The 27,796-nt window shown below is 41.1% G+C and overlaps 2 protein-coding genes across 5 annotated transcripts in view; one reads left to right on the top strand and one right to left on the bottom strand.

The window, feature by feature from the left end:
• LOC139264597 (sorcin-like) overlaps positions 1-6,674 on the top strand; it is a 29,269-nt gene extending 22,595 nt beyond the window's left edge. Inside the window, exons 7-8 of the mRNA XM_070881320.1 lie at positions 1,989-2,047; positions 6,297-6,674. Coding sequence (XP_070737421.1) covers positions 1,989-2,047; positions 6,297-6,323 — 86 coding nt within the window. The 3' untranslated portion in view covers positions 6,324-6,674. The remainder of the gene's footprint in view (positions 1-1,988; positions 2,048-6,296) is intronic.
• Positions 6,675-18,370: 11,696 nt separating this feature from the next.
• The window catches only part of dus3l (dihydrouridine synthase 3-like (S. cerevisiae)), a 29,703-nt gene continuing 20,277 nt past the window's right edge, over positions 18,371-27,796 (bottom strand). For all 4 annotated transcript variants that reach the window (XM_070880057.1, XM_070880054.1, XM_070880055.1 and 1 more), the window contains exons 10-14: positions 25,527-25,623; positions 21,699-21,777; positions 19,248-19,436; positions 19,014-19,142; positions 18,371-18,679 (exon numbers count right to left, since the gene is read on the bottom strand). In XM_070880057.1, the coding sequence (XP_070736158.1) occupies positions 18,607-18,679; positions 19,014-19,142; positions 19,248-19,436; positions 21,699-21,777; positions 25,527-25,623 (567 nt within the window). In that variant the 3' untranslated portion in view covers positions 18,371-18,606. The remainder of the gene's footprint in view (positions 18,680-19,013; positions 19,143-19,247; positions 19,437-21,698; positions 21,778-25,526; positions 25,624-27,796) is intronic.

Raw genomic sequence — 27,796 nt, 5'->3', positions numbered from 1 at the left:
AATGGTCCCTGCCTCGAAAACACTCTATGGCAAACCATTCCATGCTCCAGCACCATCTGCGCAGAATAAGTCACTAAAATTATACTATGCTGAATACTTTTAACGGTGTGAATGGTGGGTTGTATTTCGTCGAATTCCCGTAAGCAGTTTGATGATGAGGGCAAACATCCAATGTGCACTGTACAGGGAATTGTTTGCACTGCCCAGAATTAGTATTACAATAAATTTGCATAAAGGAAAAGACTGGCATTTCATTCTGCTTTGATTCATACTGCGGTTACGACATCGCATGTTGTCGGAAGGTGAAGCAGCGATTAGATTAGGCTGCTGCACAGCCATTATTACTTTATTCCTCTATGTTTGAATGTTAGCCACAACTATGTTGATTTTTTTTTTTTAAAAAGAGCTCTCTGGTGCAAAATAAGTTTAACTTTTAACTAATTTTGACTTTGTTTATCTTTAAAGAAAGTGAAATTATAAAGATTATGGCCACTTACCTTTTTCTGCCTAATACCTTAACTGTGATCTACGTGTCAATTGCACTGAAGGAAGCATTTTGCACACTGTTGAATACGTTTAGGAAACTAGTATTTGTGGAAGGGTTTATTGCCCTGTCAAACCATGTCCTTTCAAGATGACCCCATGTTGCAAGTCTGTGCCCACATTGTAAATTTTCATTGATGTTTTCTGAAAGTAATTCCTTTGGATATACCTTCTATGCATGTTTTAGATTATTACCAAGCTATGGTCTACAGGGCTGTAGTGATACCCGCCCTCCTATATGGCTCAGAGACATGGACCATATGCAGTAGACACCTCAAATCGCTGGAGAAATACCACCAACGATGTCTCTGCAAGATCCTGCAAATCCCCTGGGAGGACAGACACACCAAGGTCTGTGTTCTCGACCAGGCCAACATCCCCAGCATCGAAGCATTGACCACACTCGACCAGCTCTGTTGGGCGGGCCACATTGTCCGCACACCCGACACAAGACTCCCAAAGCAAGCGCTCTATTCGGAACTCCTACACTGCAAGCGAGCCCCAGGTGGGCAGAGGAAACGTTTCAAGGACAGTCTCAAAACCTCCTTGATAAAGTGCAACATCCCCACTGGGAATCCCTGGCCAAAGACTGTCCTAAGTGGAGGAAGAGCATCTGGGAGGGTGCTGAGCACTTCGAGTCTTGTCGCTGAGAGCATGCAGAAAACAAGCGCAGGCAGCGGAAGGAGCGTGCGGCAAACCAGTCCCACCCACCTTTTCCTTCAACGACTGTCTGTCCCACCTGTGACAGAATGTAATTCCCATATTGGACTACACAGTACCTGAGCACTCACTTTGAGAGGAAACAAGTCTACCTCGATTTCAAGGGACTGTCTTTGGATATTATTACATTTGTGATCTTTAAGCTTGAGGTTTTTTTGTTTTATTGATTTTGAAACAAAACTTCATCTTCAAAACCATTTGGTAAAGTCACCATCACTTGAAAAAGTAAACACAACCAAGAAAACCTAGTATTTGTATGTTTTAAGTGGGCATAGTTTTCTGTGGGTTGGGGGGGGGGGTTAATTGGGAATTTGAATCATCTTGTATTTGCCTATTTCGTTGCTTGACTGTACCTGGTCATAAATACTGATAGGGTACAACCAAGCAAGCATCTTTCAGTAGTTAAGTAGTGGTACTGTGCTATCTATGTTGCTTTCTGTTTTAAATAACATATTGTTGCTGAGAATATAAAATCCTCTTGTTCTATGCAAAAATTCTGTTTCTTAGAAAGAGGGGTGCACGCATGAGACATGAATCTCTGATTTATATATATCTAAATGGTTTATACATTTATTTTTTAATAAGTTTGGGAACCACTGTTCTAAGCTAAGCACATTTGTATACTAGCATATACGTAGCTTCATTACATATTTTGTAAATCGCATATTTGTCTTGCTATTGATTATTTTAATAAAGTTTGCTTTTCGTTTCTTTTTCCCCATCAGAGGCCTTCAGAAGAAGAGATGCTTCCCAACAAGGAGTTGTTAATTTTGCATATGATGATGTGAGTAGAGATAGAACATAAGAACATAAGAATTAGGAATAGGAGTAGGCCATCTAGCCCCTCGAGCCTGCTCCGCCAGTCAACAAGATCATGGCTGATCTGGCTGTGGACTCAGCTCCACTTACCCGCCCGCTCCCCGTAACCCTTAATTCCCTTATTGGTTAAAAATCTCTCTCTCTGATTTGAATACATTCAATGAGCTAGCCTCAATTGCTTCCTTGGGCAGAGAATTCCACAGATTCACAACCCTCTGGGAGAAGAAATTCCTTCTCAACTCGGTTTTAAATTGGCTCCCCCGTATTTTGAGGCTGTGCCCCCTAGTTCTAGTCTCCCCGACCAATGGAAACAACCTCTCTGCCTCTATCTTGTCTATCCCTTCCATTATTTTAAATGGTTCTATAAGATCACCCCTCATCCTTCTGAACTCCAACGAGTAAAGACCCAGTCTGCTCAATCTATCATCATAAGGTAACCCTCTCATCTCCGGAATCAGCCTAGTGAATCGTCTCTGTACCCCCTCCAAAGCTAGTATATCCTTCCTTAAGTAAGGTGACCAAAACTGCACGCAATACTCCAGGTGTGGCCTCACTAATACCCTATACAGTTGCAGCAGGACCTCCCTGCTTTTGTACTCCATCCCTCTCGCAATGAAGGCCAACATTCCATTCGCCTTCCTGATTACCTGCTGTACCTGCAAACTAACTTTTTGGGATTCATGCACAAGGACCCCTAGGTCCCTCTGCACCGCAGCATGTTGTAATTTCTCCCCATTCAAATAATATTCCCTTTTACTGTTTTTTTTTTCTAAGGTGGATGACCTCACATTTTCTGACATTGTATTCCATCTGCCAAACCTTAGCCCATTCGCTTAACCTATCTAAATCTCTTTGCAGCCTCTCTGTGTCCTCTACACAACCCGCTTTCCCACTAATCTTTGTGTCATCTGCAAATTTTGTTACACTATACTCTCCCCTCTTCCAGGTCATCTATGTATATTGTAAACAGTTGTGGTCCCAGCACCGATCCCTGTGGCACACCACTAACCACCAATTTCCAACCCGAAAAGGACCCATTTATCCCGACTCTCTGCTTTCTGTTAGCCAGCCAATTCTCGATCCATGCTAATACATTTCCTCTGACTCCGCGTACCTTTATCTTCTGCAGTAACCTTTTGTGTGGCACCTTATCGAATGCCTTTTGGAAATCTAAATACACCACATCCATCGGTACACCTCTGTCCACCATGCTTGTGATATCCTCAAAGAATTCCAGTAAATTAGTTAAACATGATTTCCCCTTCATGAATCCATGCTGCGTCTGCTTGATTGCACTATTCCTATCTAGATGTCCCGCTATTTCTTCCTTAATGATAGTTTCAAGCATTTTCCCCACTACAGATGTTAAACTAACCGGCCTATAGTTACCTGCCCCCCTTTTTTTTTAAACAGAGGCGTTACATTAGCTGCTTTCCAATCCGCTGGTACCTCTCCAGAGTCCAGAGAATTTTGGTAGATTATAACGAATGCATCTGCTATAACTTCCGCCATCTCTTAATACCCTGGGATGCATTTCATCTGGACCAGGGGACTTGTCTACCTTGAGTCCCATTGGCCTATCCAGCACTACCTCCCTCGTGATAGTGATTATCTCAAGATCCTCCCTTCCCACATTCCCGTGACCAGCAATTTTTGGCATGGCTTTTGTGTCTTCCACTATGAAGACCGAAGAAAAATAATTGTTTAAGGTCTCAGCCATTTCCACATTTCCCATTTATTAAATCCCCCTTCTCATCTTCTAAAGGACCAACATTTACTTTAGTCACTCTTTTCCGTTTTATATATCGGTAAAAGCTTTTACTATCTGTTTTTATGTTTTGCGCAAGTTTACTTTCGTAATCTATCTTTCCTTTCTTTATTGCTTTCTTAGTCATTCTTTGCCGTCGTTTAAAATTTTCCCAATCTTCTAGTTTCCCACTAACCTTGGCCACCTTATATGCATTGATTTTTAATTTGATACTCACTCTCATTTCCTTGGTTATCCACGGCTGGTTATCCCTTCTCTTACCGCCCTTTTTCACTGGAATATATTTTTGTTGAGCACTATGAAAGAGCTCCTTAAAAGTCATCCACTGTTCCTCAATTGTGCCACCGTTTAGTCTGTGTCTCCAGTCTATTTTAGCCAACTCTGCCCTCATCCCACTGTAGTCCCCTTTGTTTAAGCATATTACGCTCGTTTGAGACACTACTTCCTCACTCTCAATCTGTATTACAAATTCAACCATACTGTGATCACTCATTCCGAGAGGATCTTTTACTAGGAGATCGTTTATTATTCCTGTCTCATTACACAGGACCAGATCTAAGATAGCTTGCTCCCTTGTAGGTTCTGTAACATACTGTTCTAAGAAACAATCCCGTATGCATTCTATGAATTCCTCCTCAAGGCTACCCCGTGCGATTTGATTTGACCAATCGATATGTAGGTTAAAATTCCCCATGATTACTGCCGTTCCTTTTTCACATGCCTCCATTATTCCCTTGGTTATTGCCCGCCCCACCGTGAAGTTATTATTTGGGGGCCTATAAACTACGCCCACCAGTGACCTTTTTCCCCTTACTATCTATCTAGGTACTTCTTTATACTTGTGCATTAATTTTAGTAGCTGAATCCTTATACTAACGTAACTGGGGAGTCGAACTGTTAAGTTGACTTCAGTTCAACTCCAGTGACCGATGCATGAATGTCATTTTCGTATAATAATAGAGTAGTTCTTGGAGAACATTTACCCTCTTCAAGCAACTACTATTACTACTCGCTACTGATTGAAATCTAATATATAACTTTTTGCGTGGTATTTATTTCAAGCTTTCTGATTGGTTCACTATACACTCGTGCCCCAGTTTTCTGATTTGTTGATTGTGTTTTTATTATATATTTTTTTTAAATAAGCATCATACTGGGGGAGGGGTGAAATTGAGCTCCACTAAAATCTGAAAGCCAACTGCCAAACGTGAAAATAAAATAAAAACAAAGAACTTGAAATATCAGCGGGTCAGGCAGCATCTGTGGGGAGAGAAACAGAGTTAATGTTTCAGGTCGAAGATCCTTCGTCAGAACGAGCAATCGTTCGAAATGTAACAGATTCTTAAGTGCTGGGGCCATGAAATTTAAGGTGTTGCTATGGAAACCTGCATGGGTCCTAGCTATGCCTGTCTTTTCATGGGATATGTGGAACATTCTTTATTCCAGTCCTACTCGGGTCCCCCCCCTCACCTGTTTTTCCGACTGTATCGGTGCTGTTTCCTGCTCTCGCCCTGAACTAGAAAATTTCTTTCATTTTTGCATCCAATTTCCACCTTCCCTCATCTTCACATGGTCCATCTCCAACTCTTCCCTTCCCTCCCCTTCGACTTCTCTGTCTCCATTTCTGGGGATAGACTATTGACAAACATTCACTATAAGCCCACTGACTCCCACAGCTACCTGGACTACACTTCCTCCCACCCTGCTTCCTGTAAGGACTCCATTCCATTCTCCCAGTTTCTCTGTCTCCGTCGCATGAGGTAATAGAAAATATAATCCTTTTTTTAAACTTAAAAGTATAAAAAGAATATTCATGACCAGCATTGAAATTTTTGCCCCACTTGGAAAGTTTGGGGAAATTTATGACGATAACTAAGATCTAGAAGTGCCATTTATCAATGTTTAGTATTTGTTTCCACTTGGGACTGTCATAAACTAGTGTACTTCAGTACTGTAAATGATTTGGGGCAACTTCTGACCTTCAGCAGAGACACCAGTTCCTTCCCCTGAAAATTCCCTAAATCATCAATCAAGCGAGGGAGTTTTTCAGTCACTCTGTAAAAACAAAACGCAACTTCTCTTGTAGCTCCAGAGTTGTTCAGAAAGATCCCAAGTTGGATCCCCATTCTGCTGAACTATCTGACCTCTGCCAGGGTAACGGTAGGGACATTGCAATCAGCTCTGATTTCCACTCCTTGCTATCTAGCAACCTCTGCTGGGTGTGTGGACTGAACTGGACTTTCCTGTGATCCCCTATGCGAATAAACTGCCAACACCCACTGTCGAGGCTTATAATAAGTCACTTGGAAGTGCACCACAAAAAGGAGTTCACATCTTTGGGAGAGGGGTAAACATTAGAAGTAAAGAATTAACGTTACTTAATTTTGTTTGATTTGCAAATGTGAGACATAAATGGTTGATAAATATTTTACAATTTATTTTTCAGTTCATCATGTGCACCATGTGTATTTAACAGAAGCAAGACTGAAAAGAAAACTAAACTTTCCAAAAGAACCTAATCTCTTCCTCTTGAGTGCCCAGTCTAATAGCCAGCTACAACATTATGCAATGTTATACAATATATATGTAAAGAGAAATGCATGATATGGAATGTATGAGTTTTGGCTGATTATATAATGCTGCACTAGGTAACTGCTGTGAAATCAGTTTTAACTTTTTAATAATGATGGACATTGATTTTTGTACTGAATTCTGCCAAATATTGCTTGGTTTGATATTGAACATTTTGCAAGCTTATATGAGCAACAAAAAACAATGTAGGTTCCATAATGAAGGTATTGAATTAAAACACAAGTCGCACAAACTCTACTGTTGTATGTGTTTGGTTTATATTAGTTGAGGTAGGGATAATGAGTAGAAAAATTAATCAAACAACAAAAGGAAATGAGAAGTCTTGCTGTGAGTTGAAAATGCACATTTAGATCAATGTTCTTCCTAATCTGTTTGTAGAGAAGTGAGTATGTATTGGGTGTCCTTCACTCTGCGCACATTATGCCCGTGTGTGTGCATAGCTCAGTGGCCGTGATCTTCCCTCTGAGTCCGAAGGGTTTCAAGCCCCACGCCAGGACTGCAGCACATAATCTATGCTGACACTTCAGTGTACGACTACTGAGAGATGGCTGCTTTGTTCAGTGTTGTCCATTAGATGAGATTTAAATTGAGGCATTAACATAGAAATTAGAATTGTGCCCAAATCAGGCACGTACCTAATGAGGCTGGCGGCAGGACCCCAGCAAATTGCTCTCATTGCAACTGGAGTTTGCAGTTCACCGGTAACCAGTCAGCCGAGGGCCTCTGGTAAGCCCAGGGAAGGGGGCCAGCGGTGGCTATCAGCAACCCGTGAATTTAATGCGGAGCTAGCAAACCTGCCTTTTCAGGTGGCAGCCTCCAGTGCTCCTTTCAGGGGCCGCTGGTTTGGCTACTAAGTGCCTGAAGAAACTGAATGCAGCATGCACGGCACATACTGCAGTCATTCGCAACCAACTTTTGCAGAGGGCCTGAAATGGGCATTAGGCCCCCTATTGCCTAACCAGTGCACAATGCTGCCGTGGAATGAGTGCGCGCTTGCTGCCCGTTATATTGGACCTTTAGGTGCCCATTTTATGCTTGTAAAATGGACACCGTGCCATCCAGTTTCGAGGATTTTGTCGTCTAGTTCAGGTGGATGTAAAAGATCCCATGGAACAGTATTTGAAGAACAAGGCAGTTCTCTGCTCACATGTATCTTTCAACCAAACGCCGCCATAAACAGATTAATCGCACTGATTGTGGGATCTTGCTGTGCACATACTGATTGCTGCATTTGAAAGAATGACTTGCATTTATATAGCACCTTTCATGACCACCGGATGTCTCAAAGCGCTTTACAGCCAATGATATACTTTTGGAATGTAGCCACTGTTGTAATGTTTGTTTCCAAAACTACAGTGATTACACTTCAAAAGTAACTAATTTGGTTGTGAAATTCAAGGGCGCATTCGGAGAACACCTTTGAGCAGGAGGCTGCCTAAAGCGTGGGGGTAGGAGGTGAAGCGTAATGTGGCAGTTGTAGGGGATTCAGTAATTAGGGGGACGGATAGCATCCTCTGTAAACGGGACTGAGTCCCGCATGATATATTGCCAACCTGGTGCCAGGGTGAAAGACATCTCAAACCGGTATGAACTGATATTGGAGGGGGAGGATCCAGTCATTGTGGTCCATGTTGGGACCAACAATATAGGAAAGAATAGGCAAGAAGTCCTGTTTGGAGAGTACCAGGAACTAGGAGTTAAATTAAAGAACAGGACCTCGAGGGTTATAATTTTTGAATGATTGCCTTAGCCATGTGCAAATTGGCATAGGGATAAGCAGATTAGGAAGGTGAACAAATGACTGAAGGAGGGGTTCCATTTCATGGGACTGGCACTGGACAGGAAGGAACTGCACCATTGGGATGGGCTCCACCCTAACTGGACAGGGGCCAGGTCTGAGCAGAAAGGTGATCACAATGACTTTTAAACCAGTAAATGGGGAAGGGCTCAGGTGGAATAATTCTAAAACAAAAGGGAAGAGAGTAGAGTAACAGTCAGAAATTGTGCTTCAGGCACTACAGGTAAAGGAAAAACTAAAAGATGTAAAGTATCAGGAGAGAGAGAAATAAGAAATGTGTGAGTAAAACATTACAGCTGAAGGACAGGTGAGGGTGTATGGCCCAAATAAGCGCTCTTTATACAAACAGAGTATAAGGAAACAATTGAATGAATTGCAGGTGCAAATTCAAGTTGAAGGTTATGACATGGTAGCCACTACTGAGACATGACTGCAAGATGGTCAGGACTGGGAACTAAATATACCAGTTTATAAGGTCTAAGGACAGATAGGAAAAATGGTAGGGTGGGGCAATGGGGCAGTAGCCTTGGTGATTAAGGACTAAATCAATTAAATGATAAGAGACGATATAACCAGAGGTAAGCAGGCAGTTGAGACTTTATGGGTAGAATTAAGAAAAAGAAAAGGATTTAAGACAAGTGGGAGTTGTGTATAGGCCCCCTGGTAGTAGCAGTGAAGTGGTAGAATGTACAAATGCTGAGATTAGACAAGTATGTAGCAACGGCAGAATGGTTTTAATGGGGGATTTTAACATTCATTGTGCTAAGCAGACTTGCTCGTGTCAGAAAGACAGTATTCCGGTCGGAGGTTTCTTTTGAAGCAACGCCTCCATCTGGAGAATTTTTACAAATTGACCTGATGGTCCTGGAGGCTCCTCGGATACCAATTGGGAGGCCGTCTCTTCCCGCACTGCGAAGCACGCTCCTGTCCTCAGTTTGGATGTAGAACGTGACTGCACAACCAGTCAGGTACAGCATTCTCATTAATAGCAATGAATCTATGAATTCTCATTGCTATTGAAAAAAAACACACCACCATAATTTTAAAAAACACAATTAAAATTAATAAATGTCTTAGAAAAAAATATTTTTCCGATTTTTTTTTTTTAAGTTTTTTTAATTAAGGTAAGTTTATTTTAAACCATAATGGGCAGGGTTTTTAAACAATAAAATGTGTTTGTTGTCTGTGTGTTTTAAAACTCTTACTCCTGTAAAAGTAGGCTATGCTTTTATCAGGTGCAAGAGTTTTCAGGACATTTGCTGGGCAAAGGTATCTTGCCCATGCAAATGTCCTGGCTGTGGGGATACGGAGGAATTGCCAAGCTGGAGCTTGACAGATCGGAAAAGCCGGTTTTTAGCACATGTGCATTGCGTGCTGAAAATTGGCTTTTGCGATGCCTTCCCGGGTCCGTACATACTCAGTATGGGGAGGCCGGGATTTCTAGGCCAGTGAATTTCTTATGTGTTCAGAATAGTTTTCTGCAACAATATATCCGAGAAGCAACAAGGGGCAAACCATACTAGGTTTAGTAATGAGCCAGATTTAGTTAACAGCCTAAAGGTGCCTGAACATTAATCCAATAGTGATCATGTGGTCGAGTATGAAAGGGAGAAACTCATACAGCTACAAAGATTCTAGATTTGGGTAAGGCGAAATTCAATCTGATGAGACAGACTGTCCACCGTAAACTGGGCAAATCTGTTAACGGGTAAAATGACAAGATCAGTGGGAGGTGTTCAAAAAATAAGTTAAAGTAATACATAGAACCAGCTTAAGAACAAAAGAAATAGGATAGGAGTAGGCCTTATGGCCCTTGAGCCTGCTCCGCCATTCAATAAGATCATGGCTGATCATCGACCTCAACTCCACTTTCCCACCCAATCTCCATCTCCCTTGATTCCCCATGACTCCAAAAATCTATCTACCTCAGCCTTGAATATATTCAGAGACTCAGCCCTCTGGGGCAGAGAATTCCAAAGATTCACAACCTTTGAGTAAAGAAATTCCTCATCTGTCTTAAATGGCCTGCTCCTTATCCTGAGACTGTGCCCCCTTGTTCTCGATACTCTAGCCAGGGGAAGCAACCTCTCGGCATCTTGTACGTTTCTTGTATGTTTCAATGTGATCACCTCATTATTCTAATCTCCAAAGATTATAGACCCATTCTCCACAATCTCTCATCATAAGACAGCCCTCTCTTCCCAGGAATCAATCTCGGGAACCTTTGTTGCACCACCTCCAAGGCAAGTATATCCTTCCTTAGATAAGGAGACCAATACTGCACAGTACTCCAGGTGTGGTCTCACCAAGGCCCTGTACAATTGTAGCAAGACTTCCTTACTCTTATACTCCAACCCCCTTGCAATAAAGAACAACATGCCATTTGCCTTCCATGCTGTGTGCTGTACCTGCATGATAGCTTTGTGTTTCTTATATAAGGACACCCAAATCTTTCTGAAGAACATTTAAAAGTTTCTCACCATTTAAAAAATATTCTGTTTTTCTATTCTTCCTGCCAAATTGAATAACCTCATATTTCCCTACATTATTCTCCATCTGCTGCCCAAACACCTAGTCTATCTATATCCCTTTGATAGACTAGGGCAGCAGAAACATTACAAGGACACCCTCAAAGCCTCCCTGGTAAAGTGCAACATCCCCACTGACACCTGGGAGACCCTGGCCAAAGACAGGGTGGAGGAAGCTCATCTGGGAGGGCATTGAGCACCTCGAGTCTCGTTGCCGAGAGCATGCAGAAATCAAGCGCAGGCAGCAGAAAGAGCGTGCAGCAAACCAGTCCCACCTACTCCTTCCCTCAACGACTATCTGTCCCACCTGTGACGAAGACTGTGGTTCTCGTATTGGACTGTACAGCTACCTAAGAGCTCATGTTAAGAATGAAAGCAAGTCTTCTTCGATTCCAAAGGTCTGCCTATGATGATGACGATCCCTTTGCAGACGCTTTGTGTTTTCACAGCTTACTATCGGTCCCTTCATCTAGATCATTAATATAGATTATAAATAGCTGAGGCCCCAGCACTGATCCTTGCAGCACCCCACTAGTTACAGCCTGCCAACCAGAAAAAGACCCGTTTATCCCTATTCTCTTCTGTCCATTAACCAATCCTCGATCTATGATAATACATTACCTCCATAAAATGTTATTTATTACACAATATAAGGCATCATGTTATTTTGCTTGTTAATTTTGGTGCAACCTATCCCTGATTCAATATTAGCTATTTTGGGATATCCTCTACTGTAAATACTGACGCAAAGTAATTATTCAAGATGACTACTCTCTTATGAAAATAAACTTTTAAGGGATATCAAAATCAACACATTTTTTACAATTATATTAGGAAAAAGACAGTAGTCAGGAACAAGATGGGCCCCTTGAAAACTGATACGGTAATTATTGTAAATGAAAATAAGAAAATGGCAGACATCTTGAATAATTATTTTGCATCAGTATTTACAGTAGAGGATATCCCAAAAAACTAATATTGAATCAGGGATAGATTGCACCAAAATTAACAAGCAAAATAACATGATGCCTTATATTGTGTAATAAATAACCTTTTATGTGGCACTCTATCAAATGCCTTTTGGAAATCCAAATATATTACATCCACTGGTTCTCCTTTATCTACCGTACTAATTACATCCTCAAAAAAACTCTTTAAAAATTTTGTCAAACACAATTTCCCTTTCATAAAACCATGTTGACTCTGCCTAACCATGTTATGATTTTCTAAGTGCCCTGATATCACTTCCTTAACAATGGATTCCAGCATCTTCCTGACGACTGATGTCAGGCTAACTCGCCTGTAGTTCCCTGTTTTCTCTGTCCCTCCTTTCTTGAATAGCTGTGTTACAATTGCTACCTTCCAATCCGCTGGGACCATTCTAGAATCTAGGGAATTTTGAAAGATCAAGACCAATGCATCCACTATCTGCAGCCACCTCTTTTAGAATCCTAGGATGTAGGCCATCAGGTCCAGGGGATTTGTCAGTTTTTAGTCCCATTAGTTTCTCTAGCACTTTTTCTCCACTTATATTAATTACATTAAGTTCCTCACCCTCATTAGACCCTTGGTTCCCCATCGTTTTAGGTATGTTTTTTGCATCTTCTACTGTGAAAACAGAGACAAAATATTTGTTTAACATTTCTGCCATTTCCTTATTCCCCATAATTTCTCCTGCCTCAGCCTCTAAGGGTTCAATGTTTACTTTTGCCACTCTCTTCTGTTTTACATACTTATAGAAGCTCTTACAATCTATTTTTATATTTCTTACTAATGTTCTGTCTATTTTTTCCCTTTTCTATCAATTTTTTGGTCATCCTTTGTTGGTTTCTGAAACTCCACCAATCCCCTGACTTACCACTATTCTTTGCAACATTGGAAGCTGCTTCTTTCAATCTAATGCTATCCTGAACTTCTTTAATTAGCCATGAATGGATCACTTTTCCTGTGTAGTTTTTATTTCTTAATTGAATGTATTTTTGTTGAGAATTATACCCCTAAGGAACAAGAATAATACTTGCCAAAATAAAACAGCCATGGGTGACTAAAAAGATAAGGAACAACATAAAACTACAAAAATGCAAAGAGCAGCACAGATCCTGGCAACTGGGAGTGATACAAAGAACAAAGGATGACAAAACAGATAGTAAGAGCTACAAAGAGCATGAAAATAAACATCAAAATCAACACATTTTTTACAATTATATTAGGAAAAAGACGGTAGTCAGGAGCAATGTAGGCTCCTTGAAAACTGATACGGTGATTATTGTAAATGAAAATAAGAAAATGGCAGACATCTTGAATAATTACTTTGCATCCGTATTTACAGTAGAGAATATCCCAAAACTAATATTGAATCAGGGATAGGTTGCACCAAAATTAACAAGCAAAATAACATTAATGAAGTAAATAATGACACTAAAGAGTGGCAAATCCCCAGGACCAGATGGTTTTAAAGTAAGTAGGTGAGAACATTGCTGATGAACAAACTATAATCTTCCAAAATGCTCTCAATTCGAGAATAGTTCCTTTAGATTGGAAAATTGCGCATGTCACTCCGTTACTTAAGAAAGGTGAGAAAGGGAAACCAGGGAAAGTTAGCCTAACATTTGTTGTTGGGAAATTACTAGGCTATAATTAAGGATAGTGTGATTGAATAATTTTCCAAACTAAAGGAACTATTTTCAACTGATCAGAGATATAGCCAGCATGGATTAGTAAAGGGTAGGTCATACTTAATGAACCTGATTGAATGATTTTTTTTAAAGAGGTAACTAAAGTAGTGGACAGGGGAATGTTTATGGATGTTATTTATATGGACTTCCAGAAGGCATGATAAAATCCCTCATAAGAGACTATTGGCTTAAGTTGAAGCTCATGGAATTGAAGGCAAATTATTGACCTGGTTAAGAAATTGGCTGAGCGGCAAGAGACAGAGAGTAGGAATAATAAACAAGTACTCTAGTTGGCAGGATGTGACTAGTGGTGTCCCGCAAAGACCTATTGTTGAGGCCTCAACTATTCACCGTATTTATTAATGACTTAGATGATGGGATAGAAAGCCGTATATCCAGGTTTCCCAATGACACAAAGTTGGCGTTGTAAGAAATGTAGATGGGAGCATAAAATTACAATGAGCTCTGAATAGATTAAGTGAATGAAAAAATCTGAGAGAAATGGATTTCAATGTAGGCAAATGTGAAGTTATCCACTTTGGACCTAAAAAAGATAGAATAGAATACTTTGCAAATGGTGAAAAGCTACAAATAGTGGAGGTACAAAGAGATTTGGGGTCCATGTACATAAATCATTAAAATGACATGGACAGGTACAGAAAATAATCAAAAAAGGCTAATGGAATGCTGGCCTTTATATCTAGAGGACTAGAATACAAGGGGGGTAGAAGTTATGTTACAGCTACACAAAGCCCTGGTTAGACCACACCTGGAGTACTATGAGCAGTTCTGGGCACCATAGCTTCGAAAGGATATATTGGAACGGGTACAGCATAGATTCACCAGAAATATAAAAACAGATAGTAAGAGTTTCTACAGGTACATAGAAAGGAAAAGAGTGGCTAAAGTAAATGTTCATCTCCTGGAGGATGAGCCTGGGAAATTGATTATGGAGAACATCTTATAGAAACATTTAAAATAATGAAAGGGATAGACAAGATAGAGGCAGAGAGGTTGTTTCCACTGGTTGGGGAGACTGGAACTCGGGGGCACAGCCTCAAAATACGGCGGAGCCAATTTAAAACCGAGTTGAGAAGGAATTTCTTCTCCCAGAGGGTTGTGAATCTGTGGAATTCTCTGCCCAAGGAAGCAGTTGAGGCTAGCTCATTGAATGTATTCAAATCACAGATAGATAGATTTTTAACCAATAAGGGAATTAAGGGTTACGGGGAGCGGGCGGGTAAGTGGAGCTGAGTCCACGGCCAGATCAGCCATGATCTTGTTGAACGGCAGAGCAGGCTCGAGGGGCTAGATGGCCTACTCCTGTTCTTAATTCTTATGTTCTTATGTAACAGGGAAATGGCAGAAACATTGAACAAATATTTTGTATCGGTCTTCACTAAAAACATCCCAATCATGGATAATCAAAGGGCTATAGGTAGGGAGGTACTTAATACAATCACTAATGAAGTAGTACGAGGTAAAATAATCGATCTGAAGGTGGATTCCTCCCCCAAGAAGGGGACGTATCCACCTTCAAAGGCCCAGCTTGTGCAGCTACAGGGAGAAGATAAAAAAGTAGAAAGAAACAGAAAGGTGACGTCACAGCCAAGGGGGTAAGTGATTGGCTGGTGATTGGCGAGTAGTTTTTCTTTTTTCTCTTTAACAGTGAGTAACCTTCAGCATTGTTGTTGCCAATTTAAGTGTATCTAAGGGTTAAGTCATGGCAGGAGAGCTCAGTCACATGTTATGCTCCTCCTGTACCATGTGGGAACTCAGGGACACTTCCGGTGTCCCTGACGACTATGTGTGCGGGAAGTGTATCCGCCTCCAGCTCCTGATGGTCCGCGTTGCAGAATTGGAGCTGAGGGTGGATTTACTCTGGAGCATCCACGATGTTGAGAATGATGTGGGTAGCACGTGTAGCGAGTTGGTCTTACCGCAGGTGAAGGGTCCGCAGCCAGATAGGGAGTGGAAGACCAGCAGGAAGAGCAGTGCAAGAAAGGAAGTGCAGGGGTCCCCTGCGGTCATCCCCCTGCAAAACAGATACATCGCTTTGAGTACTGTTGAGGGGGATGACTCATCAGGGGAGGGCAGCAGCAGCCAAGTTCATGGCACTGTGGCTGGCTCTGCTGCACAGGAGGGCAGAAAAAAAGAGTTGGAGAGCAATAATGATAGAGGATTCAATGGTAAGGGGAATAGATAGGCGTTTCTGCGGTCGCAACCAAGATTATAGGATGGTATGTTGCCTTTCTGGTGCAAGGGTCAAGGATGTCTCGGAGTGGGTGCAGGACACTCTGAAAAGGGAGGGTGAACAGCCAGTTGTCGTGGTGCACATTGGTACCAACGATATAGGTAAAAAAAGGGATGAGGTCTTACGAGACGAATTTAAGGAGCTAAGAGCTAAATTAAAACATAGGACCTCAAAAGTAGTAATCTCGGGATTGCTACCAGTGCCACGAGCTAGTCAGAGTAGGAATCGCAGGATAGCTCAGATGAATACGTGGCTTGAGCAGTGGTGCAGCAGGGAGGGATTCAAATTCCTGGGGCATCGGAACCGGTTCTGGGGGAGGTGCGACCAGTACAAACCGGACGGTCTGCACCTTGGCAGGACCGGAACCAACGTCCTAGGGGGAGTGTTTGCGAGTGCTGTTGGGGGGGAGGTAAACTAATATGGCAGGGGGATGGGAACCAGTCATTGTAGAGTGTGGGGCAGGTGTGATAGACCAGCTAGTCGTTTTCTGGCTGTCAATTTCAGATTTTTGTCAGAAATGAAGTACAACTGCTTGGAAAGATTATAAAAGGGTATGAGGACCAAGCTGGAGAGCAGGAATAGACTAGGTTGCTTGAAGAAAAACACGTGTAGACTTAATGGACTGTTTGTGCTGTGACTGTCTAGGTTTCCGAAGTATAGCATGCAGCTGTCTCCCTATACTTGTTGATTTTCCAACAATTCCTGCTATAAACTATTGCTACGATTGAGCAGAACTGAATTTCAAACCTATTGGAAAATGCTTAATTTCAACTCCCTCTCTGCCCTGCTCACAAATTTGAAACTCAAATATGCTGGTAACCTGATGAAAATCCATAGCTAACCAAAAGAAGGTGCTCCAAATGCACTAATACCATGCTATATCTTCCTGTAAATTTTAATTGTCTACTTTCTTATTCTAAAGTGTGCAGTAACAGGTCTGTAATCAAATCCACTTTTATGACAATTTACATAGGATTTCAAGTTCCTGTTATTTACACCATATGTCTACAGAAATTAAGATTGAACAGGTTAATGTGGACCTAGCTTAATACCAACAGAAACCAGTGTTTTCCCCAACTAGACTTGAATTTAAAAAAAACATGCATACACCCTCCTTGCAACATCTAAATAAATCTAAAGTTTACTGTAATTATCAGCTGAAGGAAAGACTTGGCATTTATATAGCGACTTTCACGACCTTAGGACATCCCAAAGCACTTTGCAGCCAATAAAGTACTTTTGAAGGGTAGTCACTATTGTAATGTAGGAAATGCGGCAGCCAATCTGCACCCAGCAAACTCCCACAAGCAGCGATGTGAGAACAAAAACAGATTATCTGGCCATTATGTTAAGGGATAATATTGGCAAGGACATCAGGGATAACTCCCCTGCTCTTCTTCAAAATAGCGCCTTGGAATCTTTTACATGCACCCAAGAGCGCAGGCCAGGGCCTCGGTTTAACGCCTCAGCCGAAAGACGACACCTCCGACAGTGCAGCATTCCCTCAGCACTGACAGAGTGTCAGCATAGATTTCTGTGCTCAAGTCACTGGAGTGGGACTTGAACCCACAACCTTCTGACTCAGAGTGCTACCCACTGAGCCACGGCTGACACTGATGGAGGAACCTAAAGCCTGGTCCATTTTTCAGTGGGTACTTCGCCTAAATTTAACACATGGCCACAGTTTGATTCAACACAGAATCACAAGCTTCTATGACTTAATAATTGTAAAGAATGTAAACAAACCAAATTCTGCAGTAAGTATTCCATGTTCCAGAACTAATTTTGCAGCTACTTTTGCAGTAGCAGAAATAAATATCCAGAGAAAATCTGAGAAATGAATACCTGGGGAAAAACAAGCCCTACATGGTCAACTTCCACCATCCTTCCATGAGGTCCTAAGGTATTTGTAAAGAAGAAATATGGACACAAGAAGAATTTTCTTGAGTCACTCCTATTCACAAACCAGGAGATTTCTTCACAAACAAGTTAAGGTGGGTTTCTTACCAATTTTACTGAAGGAATCAAATAGCGCATTTGGTTCATCAACATTGGTGATACACAGAGAACCCTTTCTGTCTGAACAAGAACTTAATTCTCCAAAGTTTCCAGATGATAACATTAACACCGACAATCTTCATGAAGAAATCGTGTCTGCAAATTCATCACTGATATGCTCAGCTCATGCTGAAAGACATGCAACACGAATGCTCCCTGGTATAAGAACTTATGGACATTTAGAATGGTTCCATTATGAATTACCAGTACCACTCTATCCCTCTTTCTGGGATGTTCTCACAAGCAAAGAAGTTCCTAGGTCCCCTGAACAAAATTCTCCAGGAAGTGAAATGAACATTAAAGTAAATACTAACAGCTGCATATCAGTTCCTCCAATTTTAACAATTTCCACACCGTACAAATGTACCAACATTGCTCATCAAACAAAAACACAGAAGGCAACTCCAACTCCATTCCTCATCAATGACTACAAGTGCGTGAATTTTGATCCATCCCTGACACCATACTGGAAGCAGGAGATCTTCATTCCACGTCCGCTCAAAGAAGTAAAATATAAAATTCAATGGATTGTGCAGTACAAAGAGATTATAAAATAGCCATAAACATATCACCTAAATTATGAGCAGAATTCTGAAAGACGTAAAAATACGGAAACAAAGTAAATCAATATTTATTAAAAATTTCCAAGAAAAATGTCAAGGATACATAGATTTTACAACAGGCCAAAGAGTGATAAACCCCAAAACTTCAGTAGTTGCCCAACCCCTCCATTCCACATTTGGTGCATTTTATTTTCACGAGTTTATAAATAATTACAACATGAATTCAATATAGAAGTCGTTAAGAAAAAAGGTCGAGTTTCTTGCAGCTTCTCCTCTTGAGCATCATTTTTACTTGTAGGAATTTGCTTTATGTTTAGGCAGGAAGGTGAAATTAGGAGGAACTGGTCCCAATAGCATTTCACTAATATCAGAATAGAATACAAAAGTCTTAGAATACGTGAATATCTAGGTACATATTAAAAGCATGCTTTTAAAAATTCAACCGTCTGCTATAAAATTTATGACAGTCCTGCAAGAGCAAAATGAGAAAAATTACAGTGCCACATTAGATTAGATGATAGGCTACTGTTGAGAAAACTAAAAATATTACTGGGATTTATATTTATTAAATTTATATTTAGATCATACCCTGATATTATCCAGGCAAGGACTTAACATGTCAAAGAGACTTATCAGTTACCCTCTGATTAAAACATTTTAAAATCTTCAACATTTGAAAGAGCATATGACCTTACCTTATTTTGACCCAGTCAGACACATTTTGGCTAGCCATTAGAGTTTCCAAATAGTTTCTGCCTAAATAATAAGGAGGCCTTTCGTTGATTTTCTGAGGTACATGTTCTAGAAGACCTATTGGAATATACCTAGAACAAAAAAGTAAATTTAAAAAGTGGGTATATTCATTAATGCCCAACATACTACATTTGAAGGCAATGTTTCAGTGCTAGTTTGCAGACTTTTTATTTTACCTGCACAAGAATGACAGCCACTCTAGGAGGAACCTTCGACTTTTCTCCACTCCCTGTGTATCTGATCCCCAGTGCTCCAGTCCATAATTCCTAAAATCCTGTAGGATTTCAAATCTTTCTGGAGAGGAAATATCCCAGTGTCGTTGCTCTTTGATCTCAGTAAATATCCAAGGTTTAATCAGTGCCCCTCTGCAATTAAACAAATTCAAAAGACAAATGTGAATTTTATAGCACTTTCTTCTTTTGCATTTCATAGTCATTTATGCAAAAGGAAAGAAAACTCAATAGATAGTTTATCTCCATTCCAAAATCTATGCAAACTAACTACTATGGGCAAATATAAGTTTAGAATCTGTCAGAACTGGTATTTAGCCTAAAAAAATTAATTTTGTTTTTATAATCTATGTTAGATAATGCCAAGCTGTCTTCATGTGTAAAAATGGCATATTGTTCAAAGTGTTTTGAAGTTTTTGACTCGTCCATTCCTTTTGTTTTTCTTTCACAAAATTAAAATTCAGCCCAAAATGCGTGATTTGGGGTTGAATTTTGACAAACTGTTGGAAATGTTAGATATCAAAATAGTAAACTTCTGAACAAATGAATTAAAAGACTTTCAGCCAATTGTATTACACAAAGAGTCTTCAATAAAGATTTTTTAGTGCTAGGAATAGTGAACTGGATACAAATCCAGTTTCACAGTATCTGTGACTGTCTACAATTGTGTGACAATTTGCTGATTACTGGAATGTATTCTGTTGTGCTCAGAATCAAAACTAATAAATTACAAAATCCTCACTAATCGGTTTTTCATGTGAAAAAAGTTCTAATTTTTTCACTAATTAAAAATTCATCACTTCTTCCCACCTCTGTCCTCACCTTTAATAAAAAAAAAGAGGACTTGAACATTTGTATGAAGAATTTAAAAAACATTATTCATTTGGGAGAACAGAAATCAATTCCATCAAACGAGCCCCTAGGGGGATACTGCTTAACAATGGATCCCAACAGGTCAATGGGGCAATAATAAGAACTATACAAACCAGGAGCAGCAACTACTCAGCAACTGGTAGTAAGTTAAAGAGAGTTGCCATGTCCCTGCCACCACAGGTTTGAGACAAGAGTACAAGTCAGGAGTGTGATGAAATAATCTCCACTTGCCTGGATGAGTGCAGATCCAACAACACTCAAGCAGCTCGACAACATCCAGGACAAAGCAGCCCACTTGATTCACATTTCATCCACCACCTTAAACATTCACTCCCTCCACCACTGGCGCACCTTCGCTGCAGTGTGTACCATCTACAAGATGCACTGCAGCAACTCGCCAAGGCTTCTTCGATAGCACCTCTCAAACCCTGACCTCTTATCATCTAGGAGGACAGGGGCAGCAGATGGATGGGAACGCGACCACCTGCAAGTTCCCCTTCAAGTCACACACCATCCTAACTTGGAAATATCATCGTCGCTGGGTCAAAGTGCTGGAGCTTACTTCACCTCATGGCTTACCACTACCTTCTCAAGGGCAATTAGGGATGGGCAATAAATGCTGGCCTTGCTAGTGTCGTCCACATCCCATTAATGAATAATAATTTTTAAAAATTGGATCAAAAGCAAGCACCAGCAGAGATTCATGCTCTCATCTGCCAGTCAATCTTCAGGTAGGCTTGCGAGCTCAAGTACAGGGGACCACAGTTACCGATACCTCAAAAGGTCACCTTGTGTAATTCCTCCAAGCCACGTATACAGAGTAAAATAATAGCCCTCCTATCAACTATGAGACAAATAGGAGAAATCTCAGCTGATGCCTAGGTTCTGGTATCAAGACTTGGCCACCCAGTATAGCAAGACTGGAGGATGGAAAACACTTTTAATTGGAGATGACGGAGGGGAAAGGCCAGTCTCCAAATTTCAGAATCGCATAACAACCTTAAATAATTGAACCAAGAGTGCCCAACTCCTGCTTACAGCTCCGAATATAGTTCATCATAGAAACATAGAAACATAGAAACATAGAAAATAGGTGCAGGAGTAGGCCATTCGGCCCTTCTAGCCTGCACCGCCATTCAATGAGTTCATGGCTGAACATTCAACTTCAGTACCCCATTCCTGCTTTCTCGCCATACCATCTTGGATAGCAGCCTACTACTCAATTTATTTGGCTGTAGTTAATGAGCATAATTGATGTTTTTCTGATAGCTTCAGCAATCGATTCCCATATCAGAACTAAATGTTGGAAAGTTTATATCATATAGCATGGCACTTTTTGGGTGTTCTGCAAACAGAAATTTCTGAATCCCAACTACACCAAATGAATAAGCATAGCTTCTGTAACATAAGCATGATGAAAGTGGTGTAATGGTGGTATTTGGGGAGGGGGAGGGAAAGAGGGTGCTTCTGAATTATAGTTAAAATTCGAATGCAGAATAAGTGACTTCTGCATAGATTACACACCTTGCAATCATAACTCCAGAAACACCAGTTGTCGCCTTAGCTCGGTTAGCATCTTCAAATGACAGTATATCACCATTTCCTGTGAAAGATTAAGATTTTGGTTACATCTTGGTCACAATTGATCTATAAACAAGTAATTCAAACATTGTAATTGTTTTTCACTGGCACAGTATTGTAATATTGCAGTATTACAGCAGGTTGCAAGTTTGTTAGAACCATTACCACTATCTGTAAAGAACTCCATTTTGTAACCACAATTCTACAAACATTGGCATAAAATTATTTTTTTCTCCCATCACATAGATTAAGCTCTCATAGATATGCTCTTGATACTGGGTTGCCATCTTAAACAGAGGAATATACTATTGAATTAGCATTTGTTAAAACAACAAAAGATTGAGAGGAGATGACAAATGCATATATTATAAGGGTGAAAACTTTCTGGAAACTTCTAAAAATATGGCAATATACTAATTATACAGCTTTAGCAGTCAAGAGATGGCCATGATGATCTGTGCAACAGCATTTGAGAAACTAACTGAATCTATCTCTCAAAAGGAGGAATAAGGCAAGGTTGTGCACTGTCAGTCATCCTATTTAAAGCCTTCATTAATTATGTTTGGAGGGCATCAAAAGGGTCAGATTTGGATTATCCAAGGCAGTTCTGAAAGTACAGCAGTGCTCCTTTTCACAGAGGATATTGTGCTGTTGGCAAACTCACCCGACAAGCTAGTGCACTCTACTTATCTTGAAAAATCGATTAACCGGTGGATGCTCCCAAGTGCATATTGCAGCTTTGCAGAGCTCAAGAACGGACATCTAGGTTATTGATTAGTATATACAAGGGATTCTGATGCAATTTTTGATTCACATCAGTACCTGGGAGCCAAAAATTAAGCTTGAACACGGTCCTTTGGAGCCACAATAAAAATAGGCAAAGATTTATTTGGTCTTTCTCCAGCAACAGCAGAACAAGTTAATTTGTGGCATACAAGACATGCACAAATAGTTCTCCTCAATGCTTCAAGGCATGTAACGGAAGGGTATCCTTAGGCCATGTGAGAGATTCAAGGCCTAGTGGTGAGATGGATTTGTGGCAATAAAGGGAGAGTAGCTGGAGGGAAGGAGGGTTCCAGCCTTCACCAACCTGTCAGGTTCAGTTGGAGGGCGAGAAAGTTGGATCTCAAACCAGTGTCCTGAGCTGAAATAAAGGAGATTACAAAAGGTATGAAGGCAGTGTTGGCTAAAGTGGACTGGGAAAATAGAAGAAAGTGTAAGACGTTTAAGGAGATTTTTCATAACTCTCAACAAAAATATATTCCAGTGAGAAGGAAAGACTGAGAAAGGAGAACCATCCGTGGCTAACTAAGGAAGTAAAGGATGGTACCAAATTGAAAACAATGGCATACAAAGTGGCCAAAATTAGTGGGAGGCCAGAGGATTGGGAAACTTTTAAAAACCAGCAAAGGACGACTAAAAAAAAAAAGAGAGAAGATAGATGATGAGTAAACTAGCAAGAAATATAAAAACATAGTGAAAGTTTCTACAGGAATATAAAAAGGAATAGAGTAGCTAAAGTAAACATTGGGCCCTTAGAGGATGAGACTGGGGAATTAATAATGGAGAACAGGAAAATGGCAGAGACATTGAACAAATATTTTGTATCAGTCTTCACGGTAGAAAACACTAAAAACATCCCAATAATGGATAATCAAGGGGCTATATGGAGGGAAGAACTTAAAACAATCACCATCACTAAAGAAAAAGTACTCGGTAAAATAATGGGACTAAAGGTGAACAAGTCCCCTGGACCCGATGGCCTGCATTCCTAGGGTCTTAAAAGAAGTGGCTGCAGAGATAGTGGATTCATTGGTTGTAATCTACCAAAATGTTTGGATTCTGGAGAGGTCCCAGCGGATTGTAAAACCACAAATGTAACGCCCCCATTTAAAAAAGGAGGCAGACAGAAAGCAGGAAACTATAGATCAGTTAGCCTAACATCCATTGTTGGAAAAATGCTAGACGAAGCAGTAGCAAGACATTTGGAAAAGCATAATACAGTCAAGCAGAGTCAGCATGGTTTTATGAAAGGGAACTGACGTGTGACAAATTTGCTGGAGTTCTTTGGGGATGCAACGAGCAGGGTGGATAAAGAGGAACCAGTAGATTTCATTTATTTGGATTTCCAGAAGGCATTCGATAAGTGCCACATAAAAGGTTACTGCATAAGATAAAAGCTCACGGGGTTGGGGGTAATACATTAGCCAATCTTGGCTAACAGAAAACAAAGATGCGGGATAAATGGGTCATTTTCCGGTTGGCAAACAGTAACTAGTGGGGTTCCACAGCAATCAGTACTGGGGCTTCAACTATTTACAATCTATATTAATGACTTGGATGAGGGGACCGAGTGTAATGTAGCCAAGTTTGTTGATGATACAACGATGGGTGGGAAAACAAGTTGTGAGGAGGACACAAAAAATCTGCAAAGGGATAATAGACAGGCTAAATGAGTGGACAAACATGTGGCAGATGGAGTATAATGTTGTAAAGTGTCAAGTTATCCACTTTGGCGGGAAAAATAAAAAAGCAAATTACTTAAATGAAGAAATTACAAAATGCTGCCGTTCAGAGGGACCTTGTGCACGAAACAAAGTTAATATGCAGGTACAGCAAGTAATCAGGAAGGCAAATGGAATGTTGTCCTTTATTGTAAAGGGGATGAAGTATAAAAGCAGAGAAGTCCTGCTACAGCTGTACAGGGCATCAGTGAAGCCACACCTAGAGCACTGCTTACAGTTTTGGTCTCCTTATTTAAGGATGTACTTGCAATGGAGGCAGTTCAGAGGAGGTTCACTGGGTTGATTTCTGAGATGAAGGGGTTGATTATGAAGAAAGGTTAGCAGGTTGGGCCTATACTAATTGGAGTTTAGAAGAATGAGAGGTGATCTTATTGAAACATAAGATACTGAGGGGGCTCAACAAGGTAGATGCAGAGGATGTTTCCGCTCGTGGGGGAATCTAGAGCTGGGGACAAAGTTTCAGAATAAGCGGTCACCCATTTAGAACTGAGATGAGGAGGAATTTCTTCTCTGAGTGTCATAGATCTGTGGAATTCTCTGCCCCAGAGAGCTGTGGAGGCTGGGTTATTGAATATATTTAAGGTGGAGATACAGATTTTTGAGCGATAAGAGAGTAAAGGGTTATGGGGAGTGGGCAGGGAAGTGGAGCTGAGCCCATGATCAGATCAGCCATGTTGTCATTAAATGGCGGAACAGGCTCGAGGGGCCATATGGCATACTCCCGCTCCTATTTCTTATGTTCTTATGTCACTAAGTACCCTAGAGAGGAAGTCAGCCTCACAATGGGCAGGCTTTTTTGCAAAAATAGGATATGGATTAAACAGTTGGTGATGAGCAAGTCTGGTAGCAGCAGTATACTTGGACATCTAAAACAGAGGTGGAGAGAACAACAGAAGCTGCCCTGTGTAGGTCCTTCCACCATTTTGAAGGCAAGAGCCTATTGTAGAGTTAATGAGGAAACTCGAAGACTTAGCATGACAGTTGCTAGAGAATATTAACAGGAGGCTGCACATCAGATCACACACATTCATATCCAGGGCTTTTTGATGCCTAGCATGATTATAGTTCCTTATATAGGATGTTCCTCATCTCAAGCCATTATACTTAAGCCACTTGTTCTCTTCACAAGTGGGGAGGAAGTGTCACTCTGGACTGCTGTCACCTACATCAGTTCAAGAGCAACTGCAGTCTGGCAGCAGGTACCATAAAAGCCAGACAATTAAAAAAAAATCTGAGCCATACTTACCAAAGAGTGGCATTGGATTAGCCAATTGAGCACAGTAATCAATGTACTCCCAGTCTGATAATTTAGTGTAACGCTGCTCTCTGGATCTACCATGGAGCTAAGAAACATGAACAGGAAATATTATTAATAGGGAATGCCATCCACCACCTTCAACATTCATTCCCTGCACCATCGGCTCACCGTCGCTGCAGTGTGTACCATCTACAAGATGCAGCAACTCGCCAAAGCTTCTTCGACAGCACCTCTACTACCTAGAAGGACAAAGACAGCAGGCGCATGGGAACACCATCACCTGCAAGTTCCCCTCCCAAGTCATACACTGTCCTGACTTGGAAATATATCGCCGTTCATTCATCGTCACTGGGTCAAAGTCCTGGAACTCCCTAACAGCACTATGGGAGTACCTTCACCATGCGGACTGCAGCGGTTCACCACCACCTTCGAGGGCAATTTGGGATGGGCAATAAATGCTGGCCTTGCCAGCGACGCCCACATCCCAGGAACAAATAAAAAATACTACATTATGCAAAATAATTTAACAAGTAGTTCTAAAATAGTTTTAAATCAGTTTTCCAAAATAGTTTTTATAGTGATTGGGGAGGGGTGGGGGGGGGGGGGGGGAGGGGGGAGAGCGGGTGCTAATTGAAGGTTTCCCACAAATAAAAGTTCACTTTTGTTCCCTTTCCAAATCCTATCCCACCTTCTGTTATTTATGTAGAGAACATTTGAAAATGTTCACATGGGGCCATTACAGGCTTTCAACTCATTATCAGTTTGCACAGAGGCAAACTTTATCTAATGATTATGGTGTACAATTAAGTTAAGACTACGCTGTATTAATTTACTTCAATTTAAGTTCCGATTATATAACTTCCCCGAAATAAGAAATCATAAAACTACTTGTACATTTCTGGTTTTAAACTTTTAAACTGTCAATTTGCTGAACACTAAATTGCATAATGAACATAATCTAAATGGTTTACTCCAATATACACCTAGAAGGATTCCTGAGGTAATAGGGCATCACAGTGGTTTACTGGAATCTAGGCTTTACAAATACCTATGTTGTCATGTACTGGAAAGGTCTGTTTTTTGATGCTGCGGGTGTAACTTTTACATGATGCACTGAAAAACTGGAAATATTTACATCGGTTGTTTTTCATAGTACCAAGTAATTAAAACATACAGGATGATTTTTTTTTAAACCCTATCCGGAGTTTCTCATCATAGAAAACACAGTGTTAGCAGTTATAATCTCCCAATTGTGTTTATCTTTCTCACTGGCACTTTAATCAAGCGCCTTTCCCCTGCCACCGAGTTGTTGAGTAAGTTGCCCTCAAGCAAAATATTGGTTAGGATTGTGATACTCAATAGAAAATGAGTAACTATTGGTCGTGGTCAATACATTCCCTGCTTAGCTCCCTGGCACTTGTAAAATTAGAGTCTGAATTAAAGTGCCAGTGAGCAGAGCACATGTTTACTGCAAGATCAGTTGGTTACTTCCTCCATGCTCATATAGCGAGGAAATGGGAAAACATTAGGGGCTGGATTTCTGGCTTTCCCGATTTCGGGGCACTAATCCCGGCAAGGCGGTAAAGATACCGCCTGAAAATAGTTTATGTCCTCGACTGAAAATTCGGCAAAAAATTCGAATCCATGATTGTGGGTGTTAAATCAGGCATTACACAACGGACTTTGTGCACCCGAGCCAAAAGTGAGAGGTGGCCATTTTGCATATGCGCAGTAGGGGGTTTTTCCCCTGGTGCAAATGCTATTTGAGGGCGCGGCAGCTTCCTACGCGCATGCGCACATGATCTGTCCCACTTATGCCACTTCTGCAGGGATGAAGCAGCAGGCGGGCAGGCAGCGTGCCAGGCAATTTTCAAATTAGGATGCTGAGGGTGAGTCGGCAAAGGAGGTCTGCTCAACAACAGACAGACATGGAACTGGACTTGGTGGAAATGTTCAGGGAAAACACAGGCATGCACCGTGAGCTCATGGCTGCAAAGGACAAGCTTTCTGTGATTGCTGCAGAGGCAGCGTCACGAATAGTCGGTGCAAATCAGGACTCCAGCGAGGCCATCATTGCCCACTCAGAGGCTGGTGGCCTCCAGCAGTAACAGTGGTGTTCCAGAGTGTATGGCACGTGCCCTTGATCATGTCACTGCATCGATCGAATCACAGGCACAAGCTAAGCTGCTGCTAGGTGATGTGATATGGTCCATAACTGGTGCCAACCTCGGTGTTCCCCACTGTTCAATGGGGACGGT

Source organism: Pristiophorus japonicus, chromosome 5 (assembly GCF_044704955.1).
Source record: "Pristiophorus japonicus isolate sPriJap1 chromosome 5, sPriJap1.hap1, whole genome shotgun sequence".
In the NCBI taxonomy this organism is placed as follows: Eukaryota; Metazoa; Chordata; class Chondrichthyes; family Pristiophoridae; genus Pristiophorus; species Pristiophorus japonicus.
The sequence above is the reverse complement of the archived record's forward strand: the minus strand, read 5'-3'. Positions and strand labels throughout refer to the sequence as shown.